A 12,185-nucleotide genomic window follows, 5' to 3' on the forward strand; every position below is an offset into this window, starting at 1 on the left:
AGAGTGTTTTGGGATTGTCATTGGATTTGTGTTAAAAGCACAGTCTGAATGGTGGAATTGCGAGGAAGGACTTGCGTTCAGCCGAGTGAGAACTGTGGGGTTTTGTGCGTTTCTTGGGGAGGAAATTGTACGTGGACTTGGAATGTTAGTGGAGTAGGAAGTTGGCTTGCACTGTCATGATAGGGGAAGTTGATTCCCTCCTGGGTGGAGGATGGTCTGAGTTGGTGTCATTACAGTTGACTCTTGAACGCAGGGCTTTGAAGTGCCTGGGTCCATTTAGACTTGGATTTTTTCCCTCCGATAAATACAGCCCGCCCTTGTATCCGTGGTTTTGCATCTGTGGATACAACCAATGCTGAAGGAAAACAGTATTTTTCTTATACCTGACCGAGGATGGAAAATACTGTTTTCCATCCCTGATTGGTTGAATCCACCCTCGGAAGGGCCAACCGTACGGTCAGAAGTTACAAGGGGTTATTCAGCTGTGTGGGGATCTGTGTCCCCAGTCCCTGTGTTCAAGGGTCAGCTGTAGCTATGATAGGAAGTTGATTGGACTCATGGTGTCTAGTTCTTGTGGTTAATAAGGTCTATTCATATGTTTGCTTTTGTCTTAAATTCTGGTTTCAGAATTAATTCACTTTTTATTGAAATGGCTATAATTGTGATTGTTCCTTATAAACAACTTACGTTGCTTATGGTTGAGCCTAAGAATTATTTGTGCTCCTACTCCGTGGTCAGGGCCACGTGATAAAGTAGAAGTTAATGAAACAAAGTGAGCGTTTGCAGGATTCGTCTTTTCAGCTACCATTTGCATGTCGGGTTTCAGTAGGATAAAAGAAAAGTAAAAGCATCCATATAGGTACACTACAGCAGTGTTAAAGATGTGAAAATAAGGGAATCCAGCAGATATTCATTTGGCACTTACTGCCAGGCACCATATGAGTTTCATTGTACTTACTACTATGGCCTATTTTATAGGAAATTGGAGAGGGACGGGGGAGTTAAGTCGCTGGCACTTTTTTTGTTTTTTTTTTTTAAGAGTAAGGTTATATAAATTTTTACTAGTCCGCCACCTAGTTTTTAAAAATTTCAATCTAGCCTCTAAGTTCTGTGTTGATTAGATTACTCTGTTTAATACTCTAATGTGGAAGTGTCCAGTGAGAGTTTTCAGTTAAAAATGCCAAACATTTTGCTTTAAGAATCTTGTTAGTCCATTATTTCTTTTTCTGGTGAGGTTGACTATTCAGAAGAATTTATTAATGGGAATCCAGTTTCCCGCTTCTCAAGCTAGATTTGATTTGGCCAATCTTTGGGAGTAGGAAGATAAGGATTAGGCAAGGCTCAAGGAGTCCTTTTAATTCCTAATTGGCTCCCGGTGGTTGGTCTTGTCTTTCTGCTTCAAGGTCAAATGGAACAAATCCCAGTTACTCTATGCTTTTACACCTGAGTGAGGCTGGTTTGAATAATGATGATAATTCTTTATTCATTAGATTTTAAAGATGTTCATGCTTCACACTACATTTTATCCTTAGAGCAATTCTGTGAAGTTATATAGACTTCCAATTTTAATATGATACTAATATATTTTGATTGGGGTACAAAGAAATTATTGGACAGCTAAGGGGCCAAATGAGAACTCAGATCTCCCAGTTCTCAACTGAGTGCTTTCTTTGTACGGAATTAGAAAACTCTAGATCCATAGGTTTAAGTACCTGTGTTTAGTGGTTTTTTAACGTGGTAGAATGGTTTTAACAGCTGTTTCGTAATCTCATGAGGTGTTTTTATCCCTCACCTCTCCATCCTCCTGCCTGTCTGCCTGCTCACATCCTGAGAGGGTGCGTCAGAATTGAAGGCTGGAGTGGGCAGTGTAGTTTGCAGAAGCCCCCTGGCAATAAAGACATGACTTCTTGAGAACAGTTGATTTAAAGTCAGATGCCTACGTAACACATATTGGCCTCGTGACTTTATTGTATTTGAAAACAAGTTTGTAGTTGATTGCAGAATTGATCACTTTAGAGCATAGTTTTCACTTTAATATTTCTTTCACACAAAGGATTGAAAGTACACATTATCACACTGCAGGTAATTCTAACAGTGATTCAGAGACAGAATCTGTAGTACAGGAGAGAGTAGTATTTAGCTTGAAGTTGGAAAAATCTTCGGCATTCAGAGGAAGTCTTTGTTACTTTGATTTTTCAAATTTTTCTTACATGACCTATTTAACTGAGGTTACTCGAGTCTAGCTTGTATTTGGAAGATGACTTCTTTTATTCTGTCACGTTACTACTGCCTCTGCATTAGCTTTCCCAACTCCCTGAGATGTCCTTTTCTACCTCGGCAAGTCCCAGGAATTCTCTAAGTTGCAGCAGAAATAAGTGTTTTCAAGAAGGTAGTAGCCCCTTGTGGGAACATTAACTCCATCTGTCTGATGAAAAGTAGATAGGATCTACATTAAATAGGTATAACATCTATTAAATGTCACTGACTCTCGTGTCAAACTATTAATAATAAACTATCCTGAAGGAGCTCATGATTTAAGGCAAAGAAATACTTTTTAATCACATAACCGTGTCATATGCTGGTGTCATTTTTTCACTTCGATGTTAAATACTCTTCTGAATCTCGATATTGACTCACTGCCTTGCACCCTAGGCAGCCATTACCCATAAATCATATTTAGCACTGCAGATGAAACCTGTGACCATTCCTGTTGCTGTGTCTTTCAAACTGTTGAAAAGCATTTTTAATAGATGTTAAAGTATATTCAAGTACTAAGATAAACTATAATTTGTTACATTGTTGTTATAGCAACATCAGTCATGAACTTCCTAGAGTCTGCAAAACAAAACTTGATTCCTTCGCTTGGTGATACATATGCCATTTGGATGGCAATGGTGCTGGAAGGCACTCTGCAAAAGATGGTGTCACAGCGTAGCAGTTCGTTAAGGTCCTTCTGCCCGCACAGTGTCAGCAGAAGATTTAGGTGAATAAAATGGCAGAGAGAATGAAGGGTGAGCGGGGAGCAGGGTGTGAAAGACCGCTAACTTGAATTCTGGCGTGTACGTTGAGAGAGGAGGGAGGTGCTTGTGTAGTAGCAGTCCATTACAGCGAATGTGCTGAGCGGAGGCTACCTTTTCCTTTCCCAACCCTTCCTTGGTAATGAACCAGCATTACTCAGTTGACCATATTCCACCTAAGAATTGTTAAAATAACTACAGCCTTAAACCCTGTTGCTCATTTTACCCCCGTGTATGCATGTTTGTTCTTGACGGTGATTTCTTTCGATTTTAAATAATAGTAGCCCGCATTCTTCCCTCAAAGCTTCTGTAGCTTGGGGGAAAGGCTTTGAGGGTCGTTTTTCTCTTTCCTGTTAAAATTTGTACTATACAAGATAAAAATGATTCCTAAATTCTTGGCTTGTTTTTAACACGTGGTGTCTCCCCTTGCCTTTCACCTTGTTTGTTTTTTGTCCTCTGCCTTTCTTCATATCTATATGCACCAGGCTCTATTGGTATAGGTCCCTACCGTCTCAAATAATATTTTCATTAAGTAACACGTTTTCCCTTCATGTTCTCATATATAAAACAATTGTCATTTCATTTTCTTATAATTAAGCTTCACGAACTGATTTTTGTCTATTTCTGTGTAGAGAGAAAGGTGGATTGCAGTAGATGGTGTGATTTCTGTTCACTGTATTTCTGGTATTATCTTTGGGAATCCTTCTTTCTCTCTTCCTAGTCTGTGTGGTTTGGGGTGGGTGCTCTTTGTCTCCGAATTCAGAGCTGGCACACATGACGTTAGGCCCAAGTAATCCAGTGCTTTGGAATCCCCTGGCCTCAGCATTAGTTCAAGGATGGGCATTTGGCTCAAACAGGAATAATGAGACAAAGTGGGTTTAGTAAAAATCACAGAATACTCTTGGGGGCTTTTTCATAGATACTCGAAACTCAAAGGTCATAAATGTCAAGTCCACTCTGAAGTGAAGATTGAATGTGCTGTATTAACAATTGATTTGCTGCACTACTTATAACTATACTACTACGTGCTCTCATATAAGCTGCTGTTACTTGCTAGGCACAATTCTAAGGGTTTAACATTACTTATTCAATCAGTGCAGCCACCGTTTGATGCAGGTACTTTTATTGTTCCCATTTAATAGATGACGAAAGGAGGGTTAGAGAGGTTATGGTACCTGTCTCAGTTCATACAGTTAATAATGGTGTTATCAGTATTTATATTGGATGTTATGGCTCAGAGCTCAGGTTCTTAACAATTATGTTTCCTTGCCTTTTAGAGGCTGGAGATTTTGTTTAAAATCAGCTTTATTCAAATATAATTTGCATACAATAGAAGACACCAGTTTTAAGTGTATAGTTCAATAAGTTTTGACAAATTAATTCATCTGTGTAAACCACCACCTTAATCAAGATATAAAATATTTCCATCACCCCAGAAAGTTCACTTGCACTCTAACTTCTAACGTTTTCTCTGACACCTGCCAGCCAGTAATCTGACCTGTTTTCTGTCGCTGTAGTTCTGGCTCTCCTAGGATTTTTGTTAATGAAGTCATTGAACACGGAGTCTTTTGTGTCTGACTTCTTTCATTTGGCACCATCGGGCACAGTGTTTTTGAGATTCAATAATGTTGAATGTATCACTAATTTTTTTTAATTGCTGAGTAGTATTACATTATTTGAAAATAACATGATTTGTTATATATTTATCAGTTAAAAGATACTTGAGTTTCTTTGCTGTTAGTTTTTGGCGATTGTGGAGAAAGCTGTTGTAAACATTTACATTCAGGTTTCTATGTGAATATGTCTTCACATCTCTTGGGTATTGCTGGCTGGTATGGCCAACTATATGTTTTAACTTAGAAGAAACTGCAAAACTCTTTCCTAAAGTGGCCGCATCATTTTGCAGCAGTACTGTGCAAGAATTCCAGTTCCACGTGTTTGTCAACACTTGATGTTTTCAGTCTTTCAAATTTTATCATTCTAGTGGGTTTGTGGTAGCTTTTGATTGTCATAATTTGTAATACCTTAATGACTGATGATGTTGAGCTTGTTTTCCATTTGCATGTTTTTTAATAAAGTGTTATAATTTATGTCTGTTTTTCTCTTGTTTGTCTTGAGTTCTAAGGGTTCTTTATAAATTCTGGGTACAAATCTATGGTCATTTCTATGTATATGTTCTCCCAGTCTGTTGCTTACCTTTTAATTTTCTTAACAGTGCCTTTTGAAGTGTGAAAGTTTAAAATTTTAAGTCTACCTTACAGACTTTTTCTTTTATGGTTTATGACTTTGTGTCCTATCTCAGAAATTGTCTAATGTAGTGATTTCTTATTTGAATCATAGGTTATTTAGAAATATGTTAATTTTTAAACGAGAATTTTCTGGATATCATTTTGTTGATTTCTGGTATATTCAGCTTGGTTCAGAGAATATGATTTATATGACTTTAGTCCTTTTAAATTTATTGAGACTTGTTTCATGGTCCACATCTTGGTTAATGTTCCATATGCGCTTGAAGAAAACGAGTATTCTGCAGTGTGTAGGCTGGTGTATTCTATAAATGTCACGTAATCAAGGCGGTTGATGTGTTTTTAAATTCTCTGTACTGCAGTTGATTTTTCTGTGTATTTGTTCTGTTAATCACTGAAAGAGGAGTGTTATAATGTTTATTCCAACTATGATTGTGCGTTTGGCTGTCTCTTTGAATTCCACCAGCTTTTTCTTCATGCATTTTGAAGCTTTGTTAGTGGGGTACTCACGTTTAGAGTTGGTGAATTGATCCCACTGTCATTTTGAAATCGCCCTTTATTCCTGGTAATATTTGTTGTTCTGAAATCTGTTTAGTCTAATGTTCATACAGTAGTTCCCCCTTGTCTGGGGTTATGTTCCAAGACTTCCAGTGGATGCTTGAACCATGGGTGGTACCGAACCTTATATAGGGTCTGGCACAAATAACCCCTCTTTTTATTACAAAATTTTTTATTACAAAAGCATAAGCATGTAGTTCTGTAACATAGCAATATCACAGTCAAGCACACCATATGACATTTTAGGTGAAATGTTCAAATTGCTCTCCATGTCGTGCGAGACATTCATTCATGTACCCTACCAACCACACAAGCAGGCGTTACTCGTGCCGGAAGTAATGGGTGGGAAAAAGCAGGTTTACAGTTGTTCCTATGGAAAATAATACAATAACTAATAATAATACAAGAATAAACTGCCTCATGCACTCATAACTGTAAACCTACTTTTGCCCACCCCTGTATATATGTACTACGTTCTTTCCTGTACATTCTTACCTATGATAAAATCTAATTTATAATTTAGGAACAGGAAGGAATTAACAAAAATAACTAATAAAATAAATCAGTTAGACCTATACCGTAATAAAAGTTATGTGAGCTTGGTTTCTCTCTTGTGATGACCGAGTTGATGACTGAGGTGGCCACTCAGCGTAGACACCGTGGACACACTGGACAGAGGGGCAGCTCGTGCCCTGTGTAGAGCGACGAACGTTTTGGAGACTCACAGCTTTCACGTTAATGGTTCTTTCATACCACTTAGGTGATGTCTGCTGGGCTATCTTCAGATCAACGGCTTCTTCCCTTAACTTGTGTCTCACGCGTTGATGAGCCCACAGAAACGATCCTGTGTCTCTGACGTTGTGTTTTTAAACTTCCTGCAATTGCATTGTACTTTCTCTTACGGTTTCCGACTCTTGTGCTGTGTCTTCAGGTGCTGTATTTGTCACTTTGGAGTTCCAACTGGTTCTTCGTATATCTTCCATTTTCCTCTGAATTACACTCATGTGTTCCTTTAAGGTATTGAGCATATTTGTAATGTATGTTTTGAAGTCCTTTTCTGCTAAATCCATTATTTATTTCTTTGTTTCTCTTGACTGGTGTTTCTCGTTTATGGGTCACAGTTGCTGTTATTTTACATGTTTAGTAATTTATTGGATAGTGGACATTTTAAACTTTCTATCACTGAATGATAGATTTTAGATTTTATTTTCTTCCTCTATAGTGTTGGACTTTGGAATGAAGTTAAGTTACTTGCATATCAATTTGTTCCTTTTGAGGATTAAAAAAATGTGATTAAAAAATTTTAAGGTAGATCATGAGGAGCCATTTTTCGAGAGCTAGATTATTGGCTCTACTACTAATGACACTACTAATGGATGCCCTGTGTGTTAATAGCTCCCTGGTTGTGCTGGGACTGACCTTGTGGAGTTTTAGCCTGCACTGTGTGAGCCCTATTCAGCAGTGGACTTGACTAGAAGCCTGCATAGATTCGTAGAATTCTCTCTCCTTGTAGCTCCTTCCTCTGTGGTGGCCTGCCCTGTAAATTCTCTCCCCTTGAGCCCTCCCTGGACGCGGTGAGGTTATTGTGCTATGCTCGTGTTCTCTTTCCTTGGGCCTATGAAGCTTCGTGTGAAAGCCAACTACTGAGTTTGTGATTGTGTTCACTTCGTTTGTTCATCTTCCCCCAAAGCTGTCAGTGCTGTGCTGTCCAGTGTCCAGTATCCGGACAACAGTTTCGTTTTACTCCCCCCCCCACCCCCCCAGTTTTCCAAGTGTGTAGAGTAAGAGGGGACTTGGCTTGCTGTTCAATTCTGACCTCAAGTGTAGAGGGAGCTAATTGTGCTTCACTTTGTTCATTAGCCGGTCCAAGGCTCCTCTTCTGCTTTGTTTTACTTCGTTATATTTCTTTGTGAATTGAACATTTTTTCTTCTTTTACATGTTCACATCTCTGAAAAATCGGTTATGTGTTATAGATGATGGAATTAAAAAAATTCCCGTTGGCCAACTGGCCATTGCATGCAGGAGCCATCCGTTTTCGCAGGTGTGTGGCTGTAGAAGATGCCTGCCTCCGAATGTTCATATAGGTTTCCGCAGATTGGAAGAAAGTCTCTGAGACAATTGTGAATTACTGTCTTATTCCCTGTGAATTACATGTTTGTCTGTGGGAGCGAGGGGTGGAGGAGGTTCTGGGATGTGGTGAATTAGACATGCCTAGCAACATTCCTGAAGCTGGAGTCATATGTAGTTTACCTGGCTGGATGTAAACCTGGCTTAATCCCAATACCAGTGGCTTTAGTTCTGTTATATAAAATGCAGCCCCACCAAAATAATGGAATACATTGTCTGGGGATATCGGGATGTCAGTGAGCTAGTCAAATACTCATTCCGAAGAGTTAGACACTGAAGAATGAGAGTTTGTGGGGAAACCCTAATTATGGTGTATGTTCATGTATTTTTTTTCTCACAAGAGTGATATGTGATAAAACTTGTTTAAGTCTAAGAGAAGCATAGTGTTCTTTGTAGAGAAGCATAAAGTAAAATTCCTAACTGGTAAGAAAGTATTATCATAGTTTAATTAGTAGAGTTGTTTCTTTTTTTAATAATATATAATGGTACCTCTTATTATTGATGACCTTTTTAGGTCCTATTGAATAAGGGATTGTATTCTCCTCACTTCATTTTTATTCTCCTGACCTCCTTTTGTTTTCTGGTCTGTTGTGATTTATGTATGTCTTTGTATGTAGCCCTGTGAAATAATGTATTTTTGCATGTTTTAAATGTATATAAGTTGCATCAGGCCACAGATCTCATTTTCATTTCTGTTTTCACTTGACAAGACATTTAGCTGTGTTGCTCTATGTAGCTTTGGTTCATTCCTTATGACTGTTGTCTGGTGTCTTGTAGCGTGTGTCTAAGTACAGTTTCCTTCTCATTCTAGTACTTATGAGCATAAGGCTGCTTCTGATTCTCTGTTGCAGTTGAGTGCCTGCCTTGGTGCAGGTACCCTTTGTCTCCATTGACAGATGTGGGTGTTTCTCTTGGCTGTATACATACACACACCCAGCCAGCCACATATATACACATAAATCCACACACACACAGTCTACATTTATACACACGTACTATCATATACATACACACATACACATACTCAGGGATGTGTACATGTATATATCTGTGTAAATGTAATCGTCAGAGTGGGGTTACGTGGTCATGAGGGCGTGAATATTCAGTGCGGTTGGACGCTAGAATGTGTCTGCATGAAGATTCTTGTTTTTCCATAAGCTGCCTAGCATACTTGGCATTCCAATTTTCAAATAATTGAATGGGAATAAAGAGTATTTTACTGTTTTAATTGGCATTTTTGATTGCTGGTGGGTTGGAACATCTTTCCATATACTTGAAAGGCAGCGTGTTTCCCCTTTTATGAATTAGGAATTCACTTTTTTCTTTTTTTTTTTTCTATTGAATTTTCTGTCTTGCATGTTGATGTACAAGAATTGATTGTATTGGAGACATGATCAGGCCCAGCAGGGGGTTTAATTTATTTGTGCTTTCCTCCTTTCTTTTGATGGTTCTGTAAATATTTTGGGGGGTCTATGTGAAGTTCTTTGGGGTTGTATAAAATTTCAGGTGTCTGTATAATGTCTGGTCTGGCCGCCTATTTATGCACTAGGTGTGTGCGTATATGTGCTTAGCTCTTGTAGCTCTGCTGTTGATCGGCAGAGTGGAATGGGTACTAATTGGATTGCTTACAGTTTTTCCCAGAACCTACTCTGGGTACATTTTTTTTACAGTTTGTCATGTACTATTAGTAAGAATTGGATTTGTGTGCCAGTGACAGAGAACTTGGTAAATACTGGCTTAAGCAAGTGAGGATTTACTTTCCCCACGCACCATCAAGTTCGTGGGTAGGCAGTCCATGGCTGGCGCGACTGCTCCTGGACGTCCTGAGAAACCAGGGCCCTGTCTCCCTGGTTTACGGTGTTCATCTTCAGGGCCCCAAGGTGGCTGTTGTGTGTCTCGACACTTCACCCAAGTTTTTGGAAGGAAGAAGAGGGGAGGATAAAAGGAAATCTTTTTTTTATAAACTTTTGCATTTTTCTGGCAGACAGTGGCTTTTCAGAGACTAATAACCACCCTTCATTGGCCAGAACTGCATCATGGTAGGTAGGACTTGGTGTTTAACTCGTCGCGTCTGGAAGTAATAGACTCGTGGCTAAGAACAAGGACCTAAGTTTGATCATTTCTGTGCCTCAATTTTCTCATCTATGAAATGGGCCTAGTAATAGGTACCTGCCAACGCTGGGTTGTTGTAAGGATTAAGTCGATTAATGTATGTCATTGTTTTAATGGATACGGTTTGTGCTATTTTTAAGTATTAGCCATCATTACCAGAGTCACTACCTGGAAGAGTTATTGAAATTGGAATTGTAAACTTATCCCTTAGGGAATTCGTTTTCTTTGAGATGGGAAATAAAAGAGCATTTGAATTAGTAGGTCTGGGTGGGTGTTTTTGAATACAGGGATGATTGAAAAAGATGATGGAACTTTCTTAAGGACTTTTGTGATTGCATTGCACTGTTAACAATTACAGGCAGGTTAAAGTGTAGGACCATTTTAATATACTCATTTAATGCATTTAGAGCTCGATGGCCCTTAGGGCCATCTTGAACAAATTGTCATTTTACCTGCAATTCCCTGAAGTTCATTCAGCCCAACAGAAATTTCATCTTTCTTTCTTCTTCTCCTTTTTTTTTTTTGTAAGCAGGTATGGAGAAATTTCATCTTTCATTGATAGGATATTTGAAGACTTAGCTGTGTATGAAAATATGATTTTGTTGCATTGTTGCTGGCCTTTTCCAATTTGAAATCACTATTTTTTAAAAATGTATCAATTATTTTTCTGTTTTCTTTTTAGCCCTATCTGCTTCGATATGATCGAGGAAGCATACATGACGAAATGTGGCCACAGCTTTTGGTAAGGTGATTGTATTTAGCGCGGTTGTCTTTTGGCGGAATTAAACTGGTGTGTAAATGTAGTCACTGAGAAGTTACGTGTTTTGAAACTAATTTTGGTTGTCTTGTAATCATGTTATTTCTCTGACTGATACATCTTTGCAGGTTCTGTGGCTCAAGGCAGTTACCGTATGGCTGGTGCATGATATGTGTGGAGTACCTAGGTTTACCACGGGTCTCGCAGATGGGTTTTCAAGCTCTTGGGTTTGTTAATCATGGAAGAGCTTTGAATGCTGTTTTAGAAAATGGAGGGGGGGGTGCTGGGTAATCAGGACGAAGTGCCACCCAGTCAAGCACACTAGAGGGTAGTGGGAAAAGATACAGAGGATTAAAGACTTCTGTGTTTTCCTCTTTAACCTGTTGCTCATTGTTACCTTTAGATTGTATGTCATATTAATATATGTATTTTTTAAAAGTTATAGTTGCGGTAAAATACCCATAATAAAATTTACCATCTTAACCATTTTTTAAAGTTGACCGATGGTAAGTATGTGCCATTGTGCTTCAGTCAGTCTCCAGAACTTTTTCTTGCAAAACGGAAACTCCAGACCCAGGCTCTGCCAGTCACCATTGAACTTTGTGTTTCTGTAAATTTGACTGTTCTAGACCTCACGGAGGTGGAATCAGACAGTACTTGTCCTTTTTGTGACTAGCGTAATTTACGAAGCGTAGTGTCCTGACGTTGCACCCATTCTGTAGCGGTGTCAGCACTTCCTGTTGAGGCTGAGTAACGTTCCATTGCATGTGTGCGTGAGCCTTTGTCTGGCTCTTTATCTGTTAGGGGGCACTTGGGTTGCTTTCACCTCCTAATTATGATTAAAAATGCTGCTTTGGACATTGGTGTATGAACATCTCCTTGGGACTCTGCTTCCAGTTCTTTGGGGTGTGTACCCAGAAGTGGAATTGCTGCATCGTAGGTAATTGTGCGAGTAATTTTTCTGAGGAACAGCCGTACCGTTTTTCCAGAGCTGCGCCATTTTACATTCCCACCGACAGTGCACAGGATTCTGATTCTTCCACACCCTTGCCAACACTTTTTTTTTTTTACATAGTAGCCGTCCTTAATGGGTATGTTATCTGTGTATGTTTAATTCCTTTTGTTTATTTTTTGTTTGGAGGTATATTCTACTTGCAGCCAATCATCTCCATAAATTATTTACACTGTTGGTATATTATTTTAGCCTTAGTGTTTCTCTTGTGTTCTAATGTAATTCGCCACTCTAATTCATGTTGAAGTTGGACCCATAATTTCATACTGGAGTAGAATGTGTTACCAGGTAGGTTATTATCCATCAGCAAGAAGAGCACTAGGTGAGAACACCAGTCTGTAGTCCCTCAGTTTGG

General features: G+C 38.9%; 1 protein-coding gene across 5 annotated transcripts in view; it reads left to right on the forward strand.

Annotated features, from left to right (window-relative positions):
• Positions 1–12,185, forward strand: part of COP1 (COP1 E3 ubiquitin ligase) — a 111,155-nt gene that overhangs the window by 5,432 nt on the left and 93,538 nt on the right. For all 5 annotated transcript variants that reach the window (XM_045189354.3, XM_053914455.2, XM_024553187.4 and 2 more), the window contains one exon: positions 10,744–10,803. In XM_045189354.3, coding sequence (XP_045045289.1) covers positions 10,744–10,803 — 60 coding nt within the window. The remainder of the gene's footprint in view (positions 1–10,743; positions 10,804–12,185) is intronic.

This window comes from Desmodus rotundus, chromosome 12, assembly GCF_022682495.2.
Source record: "Desmodus rotundus isolate HL8 chromosome 12, HLdesRot8A.1, whole genome shotgun sequence".
Lineage (NCBI taxonomy): Eukaryota > Metazoa > Chordata > Mammalia > Chiroptera > Phyllostomidae > Desmodus > Desmodus rotundus.